At 39.4% G+C, this 24,760-nt stretch overlaps 1 protein-coding gene across 2 annotated transcripts in view; it reads right to left on the bottom strand.

Annotated features, from left to right (window-relative positions):
- The window catches only part of LOC119908816 (MAM domain-containing glycosylphosphatidylinositol anchor protein 2-like), a 198,822-nt gene that overhangs the window by 23,413 nt on the left and 150,649 nt on the right, over positions 1-24,760 (bottom strand). For both annotated transcript variants that reach the window (XM_038726693.1, XM_038726692.1), the window contains exons 11-13: positions 15,192-15,340; positions 8,941-9,118; positions 543-563 (exon numbers count right to left, since the gene is read on the bottom strand). In XM_038726693.1, coding sequence (XP_038582621.1) covers positions 543-563; positions 8,941-9,118; positions 15,192-15,340 — 348 coding nt within the window. The remainder of the gene's footprint in view (positions 1-542; positions 564-8,940; positions 9,119-15,191; positions 15,341-24,760) is intronic.

The following is a 24,760-nucleotide window of genomic DNA, read 5'->3' on the forward strand; positions in this document are numbered from 1 at the left end:
ACACCCACCAAAATATATATCTATATAAATAAATAAACCACAATACACAAGAGCAAAATGTAGCACAGCAAACAATGATTAAGTGTGGATTCTCAAGGCGTGAATAATGTGAATTTGTAAAGTTTCAACAATGAAATGAGTCACAAATGGAACTAAACATAAAAAAATATAAACACATACGCATGCATAAGTAATGCTCACAAAGCACAGAGTGTGAAAATATACACACACACACACACACACACACACACACACACACACAAAACCACATCTAATGCAAATACACTCTATCCAATATGCACAATGTCCTGCAGAGATTTAAAGCTCTCAACATGTCAAACAGGTTTGCTCAGAAATCCTAAAGCAAGTGTTATTTATCATACTTAATTTAGTACTACTTAATAACACTTGGAAGTGCAGTGTGACATGTTGAGAGTCAGATCTCTATGGGATGTAAGTCTCCCCACAGTTCTCACACTGTGTTACGACAGAAGGAGCTCACTCTCTGGCGAGATATGCTAAGTGAGGTGCACATTACTTACTGAGATGAGGGTTGATGGGAGCTGTGAAAGAGAAACGCCAGGGACAGTCATTAGTACAAAATATCTGAGCCATCTGTAAATATGTGAAACACATATTAAAAGGAAAACATGCACAGAGACACACACAGCTGTACAAGAACACAACCCCCCCCAAAAACGTGGCTGATACAATGTTTTGTGTGCTCTACTATAGGTTACACAGAATACCACACAAGTATGCCCACAGTAGCCGTTGCCATTAACCTTTCGTCCTGCTGTCATCTACAGTTTAGGGACAGGAGCTAATAAAAGTCTACATGTATAAAACTTAAGAGATTGCACACTTTGCTCAGTGTTCTACTGTCATAAACGAAATGAAAGAGGCCCATGGGAAGGTTGGAAATATTGTCTTGTGATATTAAAACACTGGAAGCCTTTTAGAGTGTGTACGCTTTATCTTCGTCAAGCTCTATTGCTTTCACTGTGCACAAACAAAAAGTAACTACATAGCCAAACTACAAGTAGTATTCTGGCACACACAATTTAATGATTACTGAGCAGACAGAAAGAGAGATGTCTGGGATTTAAAGTGGAAAAGGTGACAGCAGTTGTTCTCTGTTATCAAATGTAAAAGATGAAAGGATTAGGAAGACCAGCCTGACCACATTAATAAGCTTATAGCGCAACTGCTTATCATTATTGCCATTTACCAGCATTGCTGATGTTCTTGTTCAAGGTGACTTCCATTTGGAGCACTAAGCCTATTTTATACTTCCATTTAGAAGCCAATAAATCATATAAATGAGTAATACAAGTGTGTCTGCTAATTACTTTCCTGTAACATCCTTGATTCTTTCTGTGTTGTCAAAACCTCCAATATGGAAACTTTGAAATCAAACACTGATGACTTGAGTCCACTGAAATACATGCAAGGCTTCATTTACATTCTGTCTACCTAACCGTGGTTCAATGCTTCCCTCATTGATAATTTAAGAGGCTACTGCCGCAGCAAACACAGAAAGGTCAAGGGTATCACACAGAGTTACAACGAGCCAGTTAGTCGGCACTTCACTTTTTGCAGAGTAAATACCATTTAACCTGCCAAGAAGATTCATGGGCATTTTCATGATCGATTGATGACCGGCTGAATAGATGCGATACATCGGCTTTAGCACAAAACTACATTGCTGTGTGATTTATGAAACCCTGCTGTTCATGGGAGGAATTGATTTTAATCCAACCAATTAAAGTGAGTAATAACAAATCATTCCTACAAAGGAAAATGTGTATTAAAGAGTGGGGGAAGTACTGCGGGGCTGTTGGAATTGGTCTTTTAAAAGGAGAAACTCAAGTAATGATTTCTGTTTATTGCTGTGTGGTTCATGGAAACCTATGTTCACTTGCTATGTGGAAAAAAGAGAAATAAGCACACACACACACACACACACACACAAAGAAAAAACCTTTGCATTTCCAATTTAATCATATAAAACATTCAGTGAACTGCAATGCTCGAGCTGAAGCCTCGTTGTGAGCGGGGCACGAGTGTGGAAAGAACAGGGTGTACGCTCTCTCTCATCACGTATAAAAGAGAGAAAATGTTTTAAATGACAACTTACAGCCTAAGGCCTGTGAAACGGATGCTGAGTTTTCAGACAAAACTCTTTCAGCCCCCCTTCAGCTCGCCGGCTCTTTCCCTCTCAACCTCCCATTTCCTGCAACTCCCCTCACTCCCTCCCCAAGCCTTCCCGCTACCCCTTCTTCCCCCCTTCTTTCTTCCAAGTGGTTATGAAAATATGTTTTCTTGTCAGTATTTTTTTACCTGCAGCCTCCCCAGGCTGACTCACCGTGCCTTAGTCCAGATGAATGTGTCTACTCAAGCAGTGTCTCTACCCCCACAGAGGAAATCAAGCTGAGCACAGAGCAGGCTCAGAGGCCGCTTTACTACTGCTGTACATGCACACGCTCTCTAAAATACACACACACACACACACTCACATATTTTACTTCTAATTTAGATGACAGTTTTGGATATGGGTAAATGAATGAGGAATACATTGAGAGTGAGTTATATTATTGACTCAACCATTTAAAATCACAAATGTTACAGCCCTGTCTTTGAATACTTTTGTAGCTCCTGAAAAGATGAGTGCACACCAAACACTCTCCTCAAAATGCACATGTTGTTAAAGCAGGTGTGAAGAGCCCTCAAGCAAGCTGAAGAAGGCTTTAGAAAATATATTTTACTTATGTCTTAATGCTGCAGCACTCTGTTTTCCCCTCCAGGTAGAAAAGCCTCAAATAATGATCAAGGATGAAATGTAATTTTGATAGTTCTCAAGATAAACAGTCCCAGTGATCATGAAGTGAAGGAACGTGAGTTATTAATGCAGCTCTTTATAAAATTTCTGTTACGACATGTCCTTAACCCACGTATTAGGTGCATGTCCGATTCCTGGTTTCTACTTTTCCAACAAGGACAAAACAAACTGCTTCTTGATGCATGAGTGCCTTCCATCCAAATTGCCTAATTTTGATTGAAACACAAAGTGAGCTCATTGACCGCCAAAGGACAGCGTCTGTAGAGGCCGTTCTGGATACAAACACTGACTTCATCTTGGCAGGATTCCATGCCCACTGGCCTGCGGCTGTTTTATGAAAACACCAGACAATTCCACGGCTGCAGCCAAGTGTCCTCATAGACAATAGCAGCACATCTTTTTTTTTTACTGACCTCATGCTCATCAAGATTCCCATCCATCATGTTTAGGTGGGCGCCATGATGTTCTGCGAAGGCCCTGAGACAGCTTCACAGCTCCAACTATCAGTTGGAATAATAACAGCGTGGGCAAATTTAATTCAGCAATCTTCTTTTGTCTCATTGACAAAAATAACACGAGCGACATCACACTATTATGTCCTTTAGTCATATTGTGACTCCCTAACAGAGGTTGTAACTGTTGTGCACTGGTCCTGCAGTAACACATACAGACGCATGGACACACCCAAACACAGCCATCACACGTACAATAATTTCCTATGTGTTATCCTTCTCTTGCATCAGTGTGTGTATAACACATTGATGCAAGCAAGGGATTCCTTAATGGATGAACTTTGCTCTGGTTTAAAAAGTATGTAGAGGATTGAGACAAAAAAAAAAGGAAAAAAATGCCCTGGGTAAAATATGCAAAAACAAAAAGAAGACACAGCTAATGCAAACACATAATTAATAAAAGCCATGAGAGGTGTGCCATATCATATCACTTATGATTATTATTTTATTTAATACAAGTGTATCATATCATCATTTTAATGATACTGCAAAATGTCTTGACCACGTACAGCTGCAAAGCATGGATGAAAGTGAATGTAACATGGCTGCCTAATCTGCTGCTGGTGTGGAAGTAGTTTGGATGCTGAAGGTCAAATCTACAACCAACCGTAATATTTAATAGGTAATATGTAATATGTAAGAGGATGGTTATGGTTTATTTTTTGAACATTTCTGTTTGTATTGTCACACCCTAACAACATTCATTGTTAGGGTGTGACGATAACAGGCTATTTCATCTTCGGCCACCCTCAGAAACCATATGTTGCAAGTGTAACATGTTTGCTTTAAAGTGTTGGTTCAATAGCTCGTTTTTTCCCAGGTAAATAAACCATGGCTAATGTTTGCCAAATACTCAAAATGCGATTTATTATGGCCAACAACATTTGAGAACCAGTATATCAGAAAAATAACAAATTAAAATCATAAATCCAAACCCCAGTGGTGTCCCAGTACTTTTTACCCCTCAGTCAGTCAAGTTCATTCTATTGTCTTTCAGTGTACTACCCAGGTAGTGTGTGTCTGTAGGCTTTAAGCCTTGAGCTCTTATCTGTATCCTTGTCTATGTGTATCCTGGTGGGATGATTGAAGAAGCCTGCATGCTGCTCCACACTCTGCAGGGACGACTAGGTGTTGCTGGCTCAATCAGAATCCAAAAAACACAAAACAAAAACCAGCATGCAGCAGAATAGAATCAAATCTTAGTACTGTACAGTATTCTTCTTTAAGTATCAATCCTGTGTCTTTAGTGTAACAGTAAATTATTAGTATTATTGAGCATTAAGGCCTGCAATCTGAACGTAGTCATAGTCACAATCACATTCACAAATCTTAACTCAGAAACTTGCTGTCTTCTTGACATTCATCTCTGATTGTTTTTTTGTTTAGTTAGTTTTGATAGATCCACTAGGTAAATTTAACAGTGGCATCGTATCACTTTCCCCTTGCCATATTTCCACAGACAATAGCGCCTGCTGTTAGCAGGCTACATCAACAAGTCACCAGAGAGTCCACACAGACTTAACACATAGAAAACAAAAAATTGCTGCATCAGAAGTCTATTTGATAACTACAAAATGAAATGAAGCTCCTCAATAATTGTTAATTTGCAAAAGGGAATTCTTAAGTGGGACAGCTCGTGATGTTCTGTTTACACTTGAAGTCTAGAGAGTTTCTGACAAGGTAGAAGGCTTAATCTATGTAAGTTAAGCATTTAGTAAACTAATGTGGGTTATATAAGCTTGAGGCCCAGGTATTTAAGAAAAACAAAACTTTCGGAACTGTGTTTTACTGAGTCCTAAAGTAAACTGACAGTTGATACAATGACTGAACAAAAGCTCAGACAGACTCACACCTCAGCTATAGCAGGCAATAGAAATCAAGAGAATATTTAGTGGGTTTTGACTTTAAGACGGGCATCTTACTGTTTTTGTCAGTACGAGCTGCACAAAAATGGAAAATTAAGAAACAGCAGCAGTGCTTTACTGTGCCACTGTAAAGGCTGACAGGAAGCTTGAACATTAAATCCTTTGTCCTTTGTCTTGGAGAAAACCAGAGAGAGAGAGAGAGAGAGAGAGAGAGAGAGAGAGAGAGAGAGAGAGAGCGCGAGAGAGAGTTATGAGAGGCACCAAACAGATGCTGAGTTTGTCACTGCAGCAAAATTTAAAAGAGTGTCTTTGGAGCTTGGTGACACAACCATCCTTCATCCTACAGCTGGGAACACTATAACCACTTTTGTGTTTTCTTGCCAACTCACAGAAAAGCTGCTACCATCGGCTTTATGTGCATCAGAATGATCGCTTGGCCTATTGGGCAATGATAAGCAAACTCGATCATACTTGGATTTTAGAAGCCTTATGTTAAAACTTTACAGCAGAACAGCAATGTTTGTCCTAGCAGCTTCCAAACAGGCTAGCAGTCATATTTCCTTGGTTTGTTGTTGGTTTTTGTACACAGTCATTTTCAGGGTCATGGGGAGCCAAAGAGTACTTGCTCTAGTCAAAGGCATCAAGCATTCATACAAACATACAAGCAAACATAGACGGACAAACAGAGAGAGACTAATACATTCACATTCACCATTGAGGGTTATGTGGAGACTCGTGACCTGTATGTCTTTTTGATTGCTGGAGGAAACTAAAGCAAACACAGGGGAAATGAATACAAACTCCACACTGCAAGAACAAGGACTAAAGGTGAATTCCCAACCACAACTTTCTAGCTGTGAAGTAACAGTACTAACCACTGATGAAACCATCACATACTTGCAATGACTGAGTTTACACACACGGTCACTTTTTGGCGTACCCTCTTTGGGTTTTTGATAGAAGATTCAAAGGTTTTACATGCTCATAGAATATGAGGCTGCGCTATATGCTGTTTATAAAGGTTGGTTGCAGTAAATCTTTGGTTCTAAGTGACAAAGTTTTAAAGAGATAAGCAGTGTGTCCCAATTCCACACTACATGCTCAGTATTATACTAAATATCAATTATGTAGTACACAAAAAAATCAACATACTTAACAACATACTCCTCCGTTTGCTTTGGACATTGCATTGTGGGAGAGTAGTGTACATCAACAGCACACTCACAAAATCTGTGTTGCATACTAACTGTTTTAGAGTATACTAATTTTGACATCAGTTGCTTTAGTCATGCTTAGCAATCACTGGCTCATTCACCATCTGCTTGGCTACCAGCTGACCAGTAACGCCCAATCATATTCATGTGTACAGCGATGTACAGCCATTATAATATCACACTAATGACTATTACTCTGCTCAGTACTCAGAACTCCTTCCAACATTGTTTGCTGCTGCAGCTAGCTTTTAGTATTGTGGTTTTAACAAAAAAAAATGCTCATGCACAGTTTGTGTTTTTTGTGGGTGGATTTATTCTCCCAGCAGAATCCTTGCTGCTGCTCAGATTGTTTGAGAGCTCCCTTAAACAGCAGAGCAATTTCCGCCAAATCTAACTGCATAACCATTTGCTGGTCTGTTTTTTTGACATGTATCTGACTTAAACTGAAGTTTGCCTGTTAGTAATGAATGTGCTAAATATAGGAGGCTCTGTAGAAAAGAAGTGTCTCTGGTCCAAGTATAAGAATAATTGGGTTTCTCTTTCTTCCAAGAAAACATTGCATTATTTCTCCCAGAGATAGATAGAAGAGATAGAATAAAGCCCAAATGTAAGATATGATAAGATAAGATAAGACACCTTATAGTAAACACACTGATTATGAACAAAATATACCACAACATAATTTAAAAATCTAAATTTCAGTTCACCGTAAACCTGTAAAACCATAAAACTTACGGATGGCAAACAGGTCACTGTTCCCCAGTGAGAGTGAAAGGGAAGCGATAATGGAGATGATCATGGACTGTATATCACATATTATGGGACACGTTGTCTGAGCAGAGTGGAGAGGATTCTGCTCAGACCTACATTAGGCTGCTACAGTGATGCTCTGCTGTGTGTGGGAGAACAGAGCAGCCCTAGAGTGATAATTAGTCCAGTCTCTTGTTGGGCAGACGATTCGCACATCAGCATTGGCTCTCTTCTTTCCTTTTCTTTTCTTTTACTTTGTTTCTCTGTACATAATCACCCATCCCTCGTCCCAACTTGGCTGTCTCAATCTCTCCTTCTGTGCCTCTCTCTGTCTTAATTAGCCTCAATTCTCTGTGCTTCACTTTGATTGGATTCAATTCGATTCAGTACAACTGAATTCAATTCAAGGTTTAGCAGAGACCACACAATACCACAGTAAGCACTAAAAAAATAACAGCAGAGATAGTTTATCTGTGTCTCTCTCTACCCCAATTCTCTTTTCAACAGCCATGATGAGCTGCAGTGAAACTGAATAATTCACAACTGCAGCAGCACCACTCAGGAAGACCTCAGCAGTCAGTGATAGACAGAAAACAGTCAGCCAGTTTGTTTCTGAAAATGCACATCTCAAGTACCTGTGCATCTGTTCACTGGCAGTGCTGTGCCTACTGTGGATATTAATGTAGCTTTTGTATTTCAGCCAGTATGCCGTCCCACAGGCTGGAGACTGTACCTCCTTTTGCAAGCTGTGACTTGATTCTGTAGAGAAATACAGTGTGTTTTGATGTATTCTCGCTGGCCTGACCAGGCTAGCGTGCCATCTTCATGATCCCTCTGGCTGCTATACTATTACTACAGTCCTGGTTCAAAACCTACATCAACCAAACATTGTGACAGAAGTAAACATGTTATTGTGCTTGTGTATCATGTTAGAGGAGTCATGCAAAGTAAAGCAAAACCCAAACTACATTTTAGATTTATCTGCTTTGATGATCTGGCTTGTAGAGAAACATCAAGTCAGTCTTTGCCCCAGTCCAGGATACACCTGACTCAAGCAATACATAAAGGTTACGAGTAAGACTTGATCAGTATGGCTGTCCCGTAACAGTTGACTAGTTTTCATTGGTCAGTTGTGAGACCCAGCAGTGAATGACTGAATAAATAATGTGATTCTGATACCCCTCAAAATATATTTGTTTAAATAATTACATTAATATCATAAAAGTGCTACGACTAATGACTGGAACTAACAACTATTAGCTGACATAAGGGCAGCCCTAATAAATAGTCAGTTGAGCAGCATTCACTCAAACTAGCAAAGAAGCAAAACAAGCTGATTTCAAGGAGTCCTCTGATGACTGAATGTGTTAGATGCAAATCGAATAATTTTAATGAGTTCACTTTTTACTGGTCCTTCCTCATACATATCATGCATGATACATCATCATCATAATCATCAGAATGATTGGTGATACGAGAGTAAACTTTTGATATCCATCAGCGTTTCGTTGATAAACGTGTCATCATGCAGCAGCACAAACTTGAGTATTTTTGAGTTAACTGAAGGATAACATTGCCAGCTGTTGCTGTAATTCTTTCACCTGCAAAACCACATTTTCGCAGGTGACCACAAGTTGTTTCTCCCCTTCCCTGTTTTTCTCTATAATGTGAACACATTAAAATACTGAAGGATGAGTAGACTGATTACTGTCCTCCAAAAAGACATCCCTAGAATCAATACAGTATACAGCACTCACCGCTGTAAGTGACAATCCGGATGGTGGAGTCGCCCTCTCCAAAACGAGTGATGGGAGTGAGGCGCACCTCGTAGGATTCTGGCTTTATGAGCTCAGTCAGGTTGTGTGTCATGAGCTCTCCTTTGTTGATTGTTCCGTCCACAGGGATCTCCTGCTCCCACCATCGCTGTAACCCCATCTGGATGGGAGGAGGAACCACAACAGGTTCAGATTATTGAAAATCATTGTTTCTGTACTTATACAAACACACAGATATGTTATACATGACAGACCCACAAAAAGCATTTGAAACATTAACCATATTCTGCTACTTAAAAATTTGTCATGGGTTTGTATCCCATTAGAATTAAAGTGTTTTGATTCATATTTTACCGATAGAAAGTTAAGGAACGAAGTTATCCTATAACCTGCCTGTAACATGGAGTTCCGCAGGAAAGTGTTTTATGCCTCCTGCTGTCTGTTGTGTGTGAATGGCCTATTTGGTTTCTCATAGAATGAGAATTCCTAAGTAAGGATTTCAGTAAGATCTAGGAATAATTTACAGACAATAAGCTGTCTCTTTTATTTGGATCAAATCCTAGCTAATCAAGTTCAACAAGTTTGGACTTTTTCCTGCCGAACCCTCTGTTAGAGACAACAAAACTATGTTTTGGGGAAGAAAAGCTCATTCAACTGATAAAGAAAGTCTAAGACTGTTTGCTAAATCTCTTGTTCTGTGCTGCTTTGATTAGTCACTCTGTTCATGGTTTGAAGGTCCGGGAAAAACACCTCAGTTTAACTACAGATCTCTTAGAACAGGTTGTTTTGGATTTGGAAGGGCAAATGCTGACAAAAGTCCCTTCCAACTGCTAGGGTGGTCACCCTTAAAGCATAAAGCTGTACAACTACAAGTCAGTGAGGTCCCTGAGCATCTCAAAGACTGCCATTTTAAAGTACTGAGAACTCATTCCCACCAGTCTAGAGAGGTTCTGTGTTGGCAGGAGTTGGAACAAGCAACCATTGCACATTAAAAGTAACCACTACAATTTTAAGCGGCTATAATCAATAGTTTTATATCAACAATGGATCAACTGACTACTTGTATGTGAAAGGGGACACTCGTAGTGCCAACCACAGAACAATTCGTTTTCCTGCAGTTCCCCTCAGCTCTATGAAGCTTTAAAGCGAGTTTCAGTACATTTTTTTGTTTTTATGACTCGCAACTCCACAGTTTTGGATGTTTAATCAAACATCATTCATGGAAATACCAAGTATCAATGAAAACATGGAAGACACTGATCTTGGAAACAAATGCGTACATGACCACAGCAAATATGTATTCCCTCCACAATCAGTGTAGGATGTTCCATCTCATCTGCCAATTAACCTTGTCTATAGGCATTTGTATGATCCACCAACATTAAATGTTGCACAACAAAAACATTTATTTTCTCTGTAAAGTGTTGACAGCTAGCTGCTCATTATCCATATTTACTTTCAAAGCTCCCAGTCTTTGAATTCAAGGGCTGCTATTAGCAAGCAGCAGAGATATTCTTATATTTATAATTTTTCCCATTAAATATATTCTTCAGTCTGCATTACTGTATTCGCAATACAGGTATGTTGCGAGTACAGTACGGACAACACCTTTGTACTCTGCATATGATTGCCTCATTCTTCTAAAGTTTTACTTTAATGATTTTCAAAAATGTTTTGCAATCCCTTAATACAGAGACCTTGAACTGACAGGAATTTTATATCGCGTCTTTGCACAATGCAAAGCACACAACTGAATCTGTTTTAAGGTGACTAAGCTCAGGTAAAACTATCTCACGCTTTTCATGTCTTGTGATACAATAAAGCCCCTCCGAAATTCAAAGAAACAAAATGATGCCTTGTTGCTGAAGTTGCTGGGGGCAATGAGAAGAGAAGTAGGGTACATTTTATCCTTGAGAATCAGTTTAAGGGGAAGAGCTGCACAAAGACAAGTTACAGATTCTGCATCACAATTAGTGACTTTACATGCCCTTCTCAGTCAAAGGAAAAGAGGAAGTGTGTTACTAGCAAAGAGAGACAGAGATAGAGTGAATGAAGGTGTGATAGCAGTGAAGCAGAATCAGCGTGCGTGTGTGTGTGTATGAGAGAACAATACCAATTAAGTAATTACATGGAGCCTGATGATCCACAATTATGGGGCGCAAGTTTTTATCACCATTAGTTTGCAGGTAAATAGAGTGTTTTGTCTGTCACTGGTAATTGCAGAGAGAGCACTTGTCCCTTCCTATCCTTTGAAATTTTTACCTATCCTCTATGTACAAAGGCATGGCAGTTAATTGCCATACATTACACATTGATGGCTTGAAAGTGTGTGTGTGTGTGTGTGTGTGTGTGTGTGCACATGTGATATTTTTAATAAGAGTGAAAACAACCTTTCTATGCAAATAGAAAGTGTAATGTAAAATTAAAATGGTGACAAAGAAGTACATCTGCTGTTTCCAACCAGAGACTCACTAAAAACGTCTGTAGATTGGTGGTGAGGGGTTTGCAGATGACAAAGAGAACAATCTGCAGTCATAGGCAGTTGAATGTGTATATAACCTTAAACCGTAAAGTTTGTGTAACGTGCTGATGCAAATGTGTGCATCTATCTATCTATCCATGTATCTATGCTGACAACAGTTTCTATAGTGTCATTTAATGCACCTATCCTAACAAATCAGTTTTAAGCAATGGTGTCTATGCAAATTGACGGCTTTGACCATTTTACCAAATTTACCTCCGCAAGGAGATTATGTTTTCAGTGCTGTTTTTTTGTTTGCCTGTCAGCAGGATTATGGAAAACCTACTGATCAGATGAAACCTGGCGGAAGAGTGTAGCATGGTCCAAGGAAAAACCCAATCCATGTCGGAGCAGATCCAAATCATAGGGCAGATACACCAATTATTTTTCACTTTCATTAACATTGAGAGATAGGATGATTGTCTATAGCAAAATGAAATTAATTTGCATTAGCTGCATCATTCATGTTTCACAATCACTGGCTTATTTATCAGCTGCTTGGCTCCTAGCTCACTCGTTGCATCCAGTCATATTCATGCAGGTGTACAGTGTTAGTTTACTGATATGCTCCCTCCACCACCCAGAGATCCTACTTATGTGCCATATTTTGGCATTGTTGATTTGTTGATGTTGTGTAATAGACAGTACTGTATAGGTCTCATAAAAGAAAATGCCAGATTGTAATGGGAGCACCATGTCAATTTACTTTGAGAATGAGAATGTCTTGGGGTTTGTATGTTACTTCATTATTGTTCTCAAAAGTGGTTGTGTAATACCATGAATGTAAACAAAAGCAGTAAAAAAGATATATATGTGTAGCTATATTTCAGTTTTGGAGATAGGTGTCAGATTTAAAAACATTTAATTGGGAAAAGAATGGCTAATAGGGGACCAATTTGTGTATGTGTATGTGTCCCAAAGCTCCAGGCAGATGGAGTCCTTAAATGCTAGTCTTGGCAGGCACTGCCTCCAAACAACAAGTGGAAGCAAATAGTTCAGTTTTTTCCATATCAAAAAGGAAGTGTGCTTAAATGTGCAAATCAAAGCAAACTTGAGATGTTGATTGATAAAAACATTTAACTTTTCAGGTGTTTTGAATCATACACAAACTTATTGGCTTATGGATTTTGCACCTTTGTTTTGATTCCCATTAATGTTCACTGAATCCCCGCGTCCAATTAAGGTTTCTGTTTACATCCCATTACCTTTCATTCTCCACATTTTCCCCACAGAGGCAGAGTGCCATATTGATTCAATTTCATTTGATTGCGGCAGTAGTTCATGGGGGTTTTTATGGCAACTTTAAAAAACAGCAGGATTGATCAAAGCAATTGCAGGAGCCAAATGAAACACAGGAATAATCAAAAGTGATGATGTAATGTGAGACGAGCACTGATCTACTGTAGATTGCCGGCATGCAATTAGTATGGCTCCTATTCATCTGCTTGCACATCCTGACTTGACAGATCAATTGAAAAAGACGAAAGAGGGGGAGGAGGAGGAAGAGATAAAGCAACAGGCAGAAGAACGAGTTGCAAGATGGCAAGATGTGGGTTGAAAAAGTTATCTTACGGGGGTGGGAGTTGGGTAAATCAAGTTTCCGGACAGCAGAAAAGGTTCTTTAGTAGCCGGCTACAGTATCAAAACAAGGGCAGATGTCACACCTTTCCATTGTATCCTTGACAGTCATAGTGATTTGTGTTTTGTGATTCTTGCATGCCTTTCAGCTAGAGCTTAATTCCCATTTCCCCTTCAGCCAGACTGTCTCTCACGAGGGCACTGGACGATAACACAGAGCAATCCATTACAAAGGCATAAGGTCTACTAGCTCTTAGTATTAATTCAAAAGTAGCGATAATTCTCCTGGAATGGCAGGGGAGCTGGTGCTGGATCTATAACTAGATCGAAGAGGTGTAGTCCACGTGCCGAAGCTTTCTTTCTTTCCAGTGGTATCTTTCTTTTTTTAATCATTCATTTATTTACAAAAGGAGTCTCTCCTCCTACTCATTTCTCTCTCCTTCTCTCTCATTTCCTCTTGCTCACTGCCTTGACATTTTTGCCTCTTTCCTTCATCACAAAAAGACATTTAAAAAAAAAAATTCTCATTATCAGTCTAAATCAATACTCAAAGCTGAGACTCAATCAATCACAGAGGGTATACTGTATAGCAAACCCAGTGAAAAAGTCTGAATTTTCCCTACAGCAAAGAATCTCTTTAATCTAAGACAATGGAAGATTGTTTTTTATGCCTCGCAGGAAGGAAATAATGGTCACAAAATGTACCCTCTTGAGATATCAAGGCAAGAAGGTGGAAAGAAATGAATTTGCCCAAACACTGATTGTCTGCTGAAATAAACTGGGGTAGTGAAGTTCTCTCTTTTAATAAACAAATGCAGAAAAGGTTGAAATGTTAATGTGATTTCTGAATTGCCATGGGTCAGTTCTACAACAGCATGCAGACATTATAATCAGTTCAAAAACTGTGTGCACGACCAGCTGAAAAGAGGAAAAGCAAATGTATATTCCTGGCAAGTTTTCAGACAAACGCCTGGCAAGCGCAAACATGGGCTCTGCAAGCACAACATCATTTATTACCAAAAGACCAACTGAGATTGTTGACAGAAAAATCATTGCTACACAAACATAACTGGTTTAGAATGTGTTTTCAAGCTTCAATTCCTTGAGGGTGTAGTGTGAAACAAACATGAAATTATATTATTCATTGCAAACACAACTGTCAGGGCATGCCTGCTAATTCTGAGCAGAACTGAGATGGATTTAGCATTGCAGCATGTGCTACAGTCTTTTGATATATGCTGTTTTTTATTAAACAGGGTCCTGAATGGTGGCTCAGCGCTGCAATGCAAAGGCAATGTTAAACTGAAAACATGGGGATTGTTAATGGAGCAAGTTCACTATTTCAAACTGTATGTAAACTGAAGGAGGTGCCACACATGCTGCTGTAAATAATAAAAAAAAACAAAAGTGCTCCACACTGCCATAAGGGGGGTGGGGGTGTAGGGGGGGAAGGAAGGTACACATTGATTGCCACAGAGAGAAAATGTAACCATGTCATCCATCAGTGCTGCCAGCCTGTCATCTGTGAAGTTTACTTGAGAAGCAGGGAAAAACTGGAGCTATGCTTGCTCTTTCTCTCTGTGGGGTTCCCTTCTACTCCTCTGACTGAGCTTCTGATGGAGAGCACAAAACAGAAGCAATTCGTGAAAACCACAGAACTCATTCAAACGACTGCCCTTGACAGGTTCTTAGTCATCCTGCCCGGCCCACAGAGGCTCATTCACATCCCCAAATACTGCAGAATAAGACAGACAATGAAGATTTGGCGCTGTCAAACTGAATTCAACAAGCACAAGCTGTGCAAACACGTCTATCAGACGTTTAAATTGGCAGTGAGAAAGGTTTCTTCAGCCCCATGGCACAAACGACTCTAATTAATTTAAGAGGGGTCAAAACGAGGCTGACCATTACCAATGACTCAGCGATTGTTCTATCAGGAGCCAACATTTCTGGCTTTTAAAACTCATATTCTAGCTGTAACAAAAGCTCCCTCAGAACAGAGTTCTGTGGGACTGAATAACACTTTTTCAATGCAACAAGCACTTCAGTGATGCACCCAACGGTTAAACATAGAGAAAGAGAACAAATCAGTATGCAGGAGGGTGCTCAGATTGATAACTCTTAGTCATCCTACCTGTCTGATGCCTAGTCTGTAGGCGACAATGCGGTCCACAGCGTTGGGGTTCATCTGGGTCCACTGGAGCTTGAAGCCGTAGACTCTGGGCCTGTTCTGCCACAGAGGACTGTAGGTATCATAGTAGAACTCTGGGGGGTAGGCCTTGCCTGGACAGAAAGCAGATTGATAATTATACTTAACGCTTTAATGCTCATTTACAATGAAAAAACTCTAAGCCTACTAACCATATGGAATTTTATGGTTCCTGCAAACCAGGCATAAACACTTAATGTCAAACTGTCATACACATAACACAATAAGACTTGCCAATGACTCTTTTTTAAGTGGAGGACTAAAAAGAATAATTCATATTGCTGCTATGGAGACTTACAGCCCAATATCAGCATTGTCAATGCCTCAAAGTATGTATATCACTCCTCCGTGTATGTTTTTAATGAACTTAATGAACTCACAGACACATTGGTAGAATGAATTTCATGGCAGATTCGGAAAAAGGTCTGATCTTAAAGTGGTCATATTATGCTCATTTTCAGGGTTATCATTTTATTTAGGGGTTGTACCAGAACAGGTTTACATGGTATCATTTTCAAAAAACACCATATTTTTGTCCTTCTGCACAATGCTGCAGCTCCTCTGTCAACCCTATGTGTTGGAGGCTCCGTTTTAGCTACAGAGCGAAGCATCTCACTTCTATTTGATCTTTGTTGGGAGTTGCACATGTGCAGTACTGGGTTAATCAGAAGCAGAGCAGAGTGGGTCCTGAGAAGCTGGTAACCCCGGCTTTGGTTCAGCTGTACATGTTCCCGAAATAGCTTAGCAACCTAGACTGGAGCCAGAGTTTCAGAGTGGTGAGTTATTACTTTGTAACAAATTGATCTTTCATAGGTAAAGATTTCACTGTGTCTCTACATCACAGTAACAACTTTGTCCATTGACTGCCTGAAGGATACAGTAGGTCAGGGGGGTGGGGGTGAGGGGGACGCAGCAAGTGGATGTCTTGTCACTGTGTGTGCTGCAGCTAAAGGCTTGTGCAGACTACTACCGACGACTGGCGACCAATGATCAACCACTGATTTCTGATCTTAGCCTGACATTTGCCAAAATCGTGGAATGTGAACTAGGCTTAAGTGTGTTTCTCCACCAGTGTTTTTGAGGGCCTGCCTGACTACCCGCTATGCGAGCATTATGGCACGTGTTACAAAGTGACGTGGCTAGAAAGTAAAGGCTGGACTACAATCAAGCTGTTTTCAAGACCGTTCAGGAGCTTTTCTGTGGGAGATGGTAACTCCTTTTGGGGTGAACTTTTCTCAGCTTTCTCACTCGCAAAACTAGTACATGCACAAAAAAGATATATAACTCAATAAAGGAAAGGGAAAAAGCTAAAAAGCACAATATGACCTTTTTAAAGCATTTGCATGATTTTATAGTGAGCAAGTATGAATGTAATTGGTAAACAAATAGATAAAAAGTACTTGTTTTTATTTTGAAAGGTCAGTGCAATTAGGATTGTATTAGTATTTAGTGAAACAGATGAGAATTCTGTACTGTAATTTTTTGAACATCGCTAGATTACAATTATAATTATTTGATCTCAGTTCTTGGCTTGTATTTTATGTATTGCAGGCAAGCTCTGCCCTGCTGCACTGATGTATTTTGCACACCAGGCAGCCATGCTAAATGTAAACCTGTAATTGGTTCATTTGTTGACTTGAGACTTCTATAAAGCCAAAAAGAGAGCTGAATTAGCATGATACAGATGAACAGTGTCTTCACTATGTTCTATTTTTATCTACTCTGTATGGTATTCCTTGTTGCTGCTATGACTGATTTTTTCCTCCAAGATCATTAAAGTTTCATCTTATGTTACATGACATAGAGCACTTTCATGGCTTTGAATCAAAGCATGTCCCACATTGTAGTATGTCTCATCAACTACACAGCTCACTGAACACTTCATAACAGCATAACATCAAGTTAGTTAAACTTCAGGAATATCAATCTGTCCAGTTAGGAAGCATAAGCGATTTTGAAGCAAAGTCACTCGTTTTGGTGCAAATTAAAAAGTGACAGATGCACTGGAGAGAGGCAAAAGCAAGACAACCCCAAAAAAGACAATGGTTTTGCGGGTGGTGTCTACAGGCAATTGCTCTGTCCTTATCCTTCCAGACTGACTGTTCACTAGTTTTGTGTTTTGCTAGTGTCCTTGTCACTGCTTCCTTAAGTGTCCATCCCATGCAATGGCAGATCCTGAGTGCTAAATGTCTGTATACTCAAAACCACTCCTCAGAAAAAAATTATTTCATACAGGTGGACTACCACAGAGCTCCTCTCGAACCTTTTCTTTCAATAATACGGTTTGCTTTCTTGGAATCTGTAAATATTAATTTTTTTCTAGTAATCGTGTCAAGAACAGAAGAAATCTTTCAAGTTTTCAGATTTCCAGTCATTCTGCAAATGGATTTCTGACAGCTGAAGTAGGAGCTGGCAGAACATTGTATTTTAATCAAGATCTCGAAACAAGCTTACAGAATGACCTTCGAAGCAAAGAATAGCAATTCACCCTCTGTCCCTCTGCTATTTGAGCTTGTTTATTGAAGGATGACAATACCCAAGGCAGATGATTTTTAATAGCCATGGAAAAGAGCGTAGAGCAGCCATTGTTATTTCTAACAAAAGCAGCACTGGGATGTGATGCACCCGTGTGGAGATGCAGCAAGTAGTTGGTGTATGTCAGGCAACTGGATAAACCTGCCAAGTTCTTGGCTTCTTGGTTTTCCTGTGATTGGATTCTATGTATGACACTCAGAGAAGGTCAGTTTGTGATGGTCATCATTTGTCTGGTTTCAAGTCCCTGCTTACATTATAGAGTTAGCTAGTGGCACTGGACAGACTAAAAACTGATGCTTTCTTGAGATATTATTAAAATGAATGAGAATCAATTTGAATGGAGTCACCGCAATTAGTCGATTTGGTTGTGGGTGAATTTGTGCCTTTGACCAACAGCAAACAGTCTTGACAGTGGTGACATTTGAGGAAAGTGAGAGCTAGAGAGTACAAAATGCAGACAGCAGCGAGACTTATTAGCGGTGTTGCATCCACATTTATTTAAACCTCCTCTATCAGAGTATAAACTGCTCCACAAAAAAATTATGGTTTGTGGACAGTTGTGAGACAGCAAGTGATGGTAGAAATGTGTCATTGAAAATTTTAAACTAACTTATCTAGTTAAGCTTGTTATCAAGATTTCAAACCCAAAGACATCGCTGAGCCACTTTCTGGTGTGGTTAATGTTGGTGATGTTGAGTATTTTTTCTTATTGTCAACAAATCCAATGGAAATACCAAAACCAACAATGGTTCTGCTATCAGGCTTTGGCTGTGTAGCCAACAGCTTGTTCTTTTGTTATCAGACCTCATTTGTTGCCCAAAAACACATTGTTGTTTTTGGTCTTTCTGTGGGATTTGTTGACAGTAAGACACATATAGAGTAAAGCCAGCCTTATGTTTTAATAATTCATATGATGATTCATATGAAGACAATCGCTGCTAGGGCAGTCTGAGTGTTCACTCAGCTGTAATGTCATGCAACATTAGCTGTAACTGATGTCAGATGCCAAACGTATGTATTGTTTTGAGATGAAATCTATACCTCAACAAGCAAAACAATATGGGACAAACACTGCTGAAATGTTAAGTAGACAGGAGAAAGCATAATCCATAACACACTGGCAAATTTCATAATTTCTTTGATTGCATTGTACCCCAGTTAAGCTGTAAACACATGCACTTCAGATATAATCATTTCAATTTAAATAAATCAAAAGCAGCGAGGTGCCTTTGCAGGAGGAAAAAACAAACAAGATTAGCGGTTTCTTTCAGCTTCTGACTGGTTTGATCAATTCTCATAATCGTCCATGATAATAAGTCAAAATCAACACTGAGGGCATTTTGTACTGCATTTTAGAAGATAAATCAGGTTAATTATGCTTTGGGCAGCCTACTGCAGATCACTTGGCCTTCATATGGATAAAGCTATTTAAAATACAATATTCTAATCTGGGGGAAAGGAACACACATTTATCAGCCAGATAAAATCATTCCGAGAGAAAGAAAAAAACAGGGAAAGCAAGAGAAATACTGTTAATTTAATAATTTAGTATATTTTATGTTCTGCCTTTTATGTTGATGAAATAAATGATACTCAAAATGTTAAGGTTAGTTTACAACAAGTTGAACCTTTCTGTTTTATAACCGATATATATATATAACACAAAGAACATTGAGATGCTAATGCAACTAGAAAAACTCCAAACAAAAAAATGAAATATACTGTCTGCACTTCACTTGGCAGTGTTTTGCTGTATAGAGCCAGCTGTGTTAACAGCATACTGTACAATAAATGTTACATAAGCCAGCCTGGCAGATACTGTCAGTTTTGTTCATGCAGTTTATACTGTACAGCAAAGCTGATAAAGGAATGAATACCTTGTCTTTTGCAATAGAGCAAAGGCAGGAGGTTCAAGTGCACATTACATTCATTTAGTTGAAGTGTTTTGTACTAATCCATTACATCAATTGTATGTCTTATATTGACAAAAATCTTTAAAAGTAAATGTCTTAAATTTCATTTAGTGCAAAAGTAGCGACACTGTCACAAACTCACTGGTGTATTGTTGTCTTTTATTCAAATATACAATGCAATGTAATGAAGCGAAATAGCCCTCACTCCTAATAAATTACGTGTGATGAAGCACATTACCTAACCCACACTGCTTGAAACAGATAACCCTGGGTGGGAGACATCAAACATAAAGTAAAGAAGGCTTAATTGATTTTTTAAAATCCTGTTTATAACAGCAGAACCAATGCAATGACTCATAACTGCTCAGCAAAACCCTTCAGGCAAGAAGTTGACCTTGTTTGCAGACTTCCTTTTCATTTTTTAAGGGTTTATGAACACGTTTTCTTCTTCGGAAAAACACTTTGTCCCACCATATGGTAAGTGTTTCTATATGGTGCTGGGCTGATGTGTGATGTAGGTTTTTGTGGTAGAAATGACGCTTGCATATGGAAGCACAGCTGGCTGAGACAAACGCAACACCGATGCACGAAGAGCTAACTGACTCTAGGGAAAAGACACTAGAGACATTAGAAGACTCTTTGATAATTGCCTGGTTGTATCCTCCTGGGATAGAGAATGCAATCTCTCTTGGGTTTATTTTTCTTTCAGGGAAATGAGTAACTTGAATAACTTGAGTAACTTCCTTCCTTACTATTCAGCTAATTCTTCCTCAACTTCCTCCCTCCTCACCCAACCCACTTAATAAAATCCACAAAATAAAACATATTAAAAAGAGAAAGGTTTCTAATTGTTGATCTTATGAACTGAATTTTGTTTGTATTGACCCATGGTGACTTCTGATATTATCATTCTTGGTCAGTGTTAATGGCAGGCTGCTCTTGAGTGACTAATCCAGGGATATTGTATTGCTATAAAAGAAGCAGAAACACAAAAATAGGTCAGGAAATGAAAAAAACAAAAGGACAGAAAAATAGCAGAACAGATTGCGTCTGTCCTTCAAGTCTGACAGACTTTCACAGTCTGATCACAGATAACATTATTCTTATGCTGCCTTTTAACTCTGACCATGTAATGTCAGTTGTTACTACCTAAAGGATCCATCAACGTCAGTATGTCTCTTTGAGTTGCGGAAAGTTATCAACATCATACACCATCTACTGCAGGGGTAAAGTTTAACCCAGGTGAACTGGGCATAAATTATAAAGGCAGAAAACTGAGTTACCAAAAACCATGTATGGAACTTAAAGCAAAGGCACAAATGTTCAGGAGAGACCAACACTGATAGGGTTTATAAACCCCTCAGATAGAGGAATATACAAGGTTTGAAGGTAAAATCTATTTCGGTTTTTATTTAACTGGAAGATACGAAAAACACACTAACACACACACAAAAACATCAGTTTGTAGTAGTGTAGCTCAAAAAGGGCCCAAGGGCCTCTTTAAAACATACCTCAAAGAGACAAAAATACAAAAAATAAATCAATATGACAAAAATATTACTCAAAACAGATGATGGATTAAATAAAAATATATTAAAATACATTGTGTGCAGATAAGCCAAACTGTAATGAGAAAGTGACAGTGTCTATCACACTCAAATAAATACATTTTGTCCTAAAACACATTCAGATATCTAATTGCAGCCGGCACTGTGTTTCACAATGTGATTTCTGTATCCTTAGGAACAATGGTTACAATAAAAAGGGAAACTGGGACCACAAGCACACCATTATTCTAGAATCTGTATGAGCAAAGTCGCACAACACAGACAATGAATATCTGAAATTCGTCCCAAAGAATTTACTTGTTACTTCTCCTCTAATTCATGACAGACTGCCAAAAAGAGGAATTAAATGTGGGACAAATGAGAAACATTGTTTGCCCTTTCATTGTGAATTTCAGAATTCCAGCAAAACTGCGGCACATATTGAGACGGTTCAATGAAGAAAAAGACCAAGGGAGAAGTGTGGACAAGCTCTGTAGAATTTGTTTTTTTACTATAAATTTCAGTTTTGCCATGGTTACACAAATGTGATGCCTTAAAGGGGCACTCCCCATGATTTTACATGTGAGGTTCAGTTTACTTGTCATGGTTAGTTCCACTCAGCCTGTCACAACAGTTGTATGGTGTCTTATGTGGCTCTGGAGGGGGCTTTCCAAAGTTTAAGTATGATGATGATGTCATCATCACCCAAGTCAAGATAACCCATGTCATGGATTATATAGAATAGAAAGCCTGCATTACAAAACTGAATGTTTGAAAGAAGTGGGCATTTAGAGGATAAAAGGGGGTCTTAAAGACACTATGGAATTGCATTATGGGATATGTAAGACCAAGGGTTTTGGGGGTGTAGCTCATAATCTGGGCTAAAAGTCAGAATATCTTATCCTCTTCTGTTTCCATTTTGATGATTCCTTTACCTTCTTATCTGTCTCTCATGAGTCTCCCAACTTTATGAAGTGCAATACTACTGATTGATGGAATACACCACCTAAATTTTCTGTGACCTGTGTTTCACCCTATTAATGCTACATCAGTACACATTTGCAGCCTAAGGTTAGGATATAGAATAAATGCAGACCAATGCATAAATCACAAACTGCATCAGACTGGAATGAAATCACAGAAGAAAAGCAGGATGAAGACTCAAAGACTATGTTTTTTTCTATTTTCTTCCCAACTCTAACTTTCAGAGGGGCATGATTTCAGCATTTGCTAAAAACTCAGGGTTCCCATGACAGAGAGCCTGAGCCAAAGCTCAGTGGTACACATTACATCCCTCTGAGGGGTCCCTCCCCTGGCACAACTTAATGGCCAACTTGGCCATTACAGCCAACTCACTGTTTCCACAGATGCCCCAATGGCTTGGCACATGGGCATCCATGCACATGCACACACACACACTCCCCTGGCACAATACACTTTCTGATGCGACAATGCTTATATAAGCCAAAAAATGGGCTGATGCCAGACTTTTATGAGTGTTCATGTGTCTGTCGGCATGGTAACATGTATGTTTTGCATATTATGCTGACTGGATCTGTGAGTTTAATTGAGCCACTGGGGCTTCGGGCCAAAACTCTACAACACAGCCCAAGAGGAACTCAGGGAGAGTGCGGTGAGGGAACATCCACTGAGGTGTCTACCTGTCTTCACTCTGTAGAATGAGCAAACCAAGATACCACCTAACTGTATGAGCAATAACAAATATTTCATGAGCTTCATCTTGAAGTGGAGCTGATATCCACTTACTCTCTAGTAGATTATTTATTTCACCACACAATAACCACAGAATAATGTTAATATCATGTGGTAGCTATTGAGATTCAGGATAAAATTAAAAAATTATAAAAAAAAAAGTTAAAGAATAAGCTGGCACGCCAGATTTCATGGATGATGGGAGGAACCAAAGTGGATTTTCTGCACCATGCTCCTGCGCTCAGGAGGTGAGTAAAAGAGCCTCCATACCTTTGGCAACCACTGAGTCCAGATGGTGGGAATCTGGAGCATTGAGCGGGAACTGAGTGATGGTGGAAGAGAAAGTGCAGGAAGAATGGAGGGATGGAGGATGAAAGGGATAGAAGGGGAGTGGAGATAGGAAGAGTGAGCAATATCAGGCAAAACCCCAGCCCTGTTGAAAAAACAAATGGCTGGAGGGGACTATCTGCTTCTGTGTCTCTGCTCTACCTGTCTCATAGGGGACAATGGATTTATGACCCACACTGGTGGGTGAGGGGGGGGGGGAGAGCCAAAAGAGAGACGTTTAAAATAAGAAAGTTGAAGAATGAGGAAAAGAAAACATGGACAAAGAGATAAAGAAAGAGCAAAGAGAGGAGAAAACGCAAGTGCAGAAATGTACGATTAGAAGACAGCAATAGATGGAGAGAAATACACAGTATCAAAGAGGGTAGCAACCTAAGTGGCAGAGGATCAAAGTGACAAATACTCCTCCTGTGACCCTGCAGCTCCTGTCTCTAATGGGAGGTCTGGGAGATTGAAACCTTGGCCAGAGTTCCTACGGTCACTCACCATAGCCAAGCTAATTTGGTCCTGTCATAACAACCAACAAGGAGATGGACACTTGCAGCTCTTGATGAAAAAAAACAAAAACAGGAAGTAGCAGGAAGGGGATGAGTGTGTATTATCTAAAAGAACAGGTCTACTACGTGAGACAGAGAAAGAGCCGGCATGATTGACGCCTTCCATTCAGACTGAAGATACATGAAATTTTCTCTTTCGCTATTCTTCAAAATTAATTGTCTATCACACCCAGATACATCCTTGCCTCTATAAAACAGTTTGACAAGGACTGTTATATGTTAGAGGAACCAATTTCAACCAAAAAAATCACAGCAAAAACTAATTACCAACTGGAGTGCATACTGAAGAAGTTGTTGTAGACTTTCAGATGCTTGGCAGCCAAATACCTGCCATCAAATGCAGCTTCAGGGTGGATGGAACACACTGACAGTCCATTTTATACCACTAAGGTATGCATGAAAGTGAAATATGGTATGTGTATGTTAACTTCAAATAGGCTAATTGAACATCAACAGTTTAATGATAGCTTACGAATTAACTAAGCAGACATGTCTGTAAAACTTTGGATTTCCCTATATGTTAGGTGTACATGGGGCTATAGTAGGAGAGGAGCTGCACTTTTCATTTAATGAGTTTGGGGGTGGTGTCTTTATTGAGTCTTTCCCAAACCCCAAACCGCAAGTGGAAGTTCGGTGTGGTTTTAAGATCAAGCAACCGAATTCATCAGCGAGCACAATCCGTAACACAACCTTTTCCTTAACAGATCCCACAATAAACACAGAAACACTGGCATGCAGCTGTGGCTTTTCACAAAGACAGGTTCCTCTAGCTTACAACCAACGTTCCCGGCTCAGAGGCAGATCATATCAAACCCCCTTTCCGGCTCAGGGGGTACACAGAATAGTAATTTGGGTCGCGTTAGCTGGTGAAGTAATGTGGAAAG

Source organism: Micropterus salmoides, unplaced genomic scaffold (assembly GCF_014851395.1).
Source record: "Micropterus salmoides isolate LMB-PRFRI ecotype aquatic unplaced genomic scaffold, ASM1485139v1 Ms_hic_scaffold_18, whole genome shotgun sequence".
NCBI lineage: Eukaryota > Metazoa > Chordata > Actinopteri > Centrarchiformes > Centrarchidae > Micropterus > Micropterus salmoides.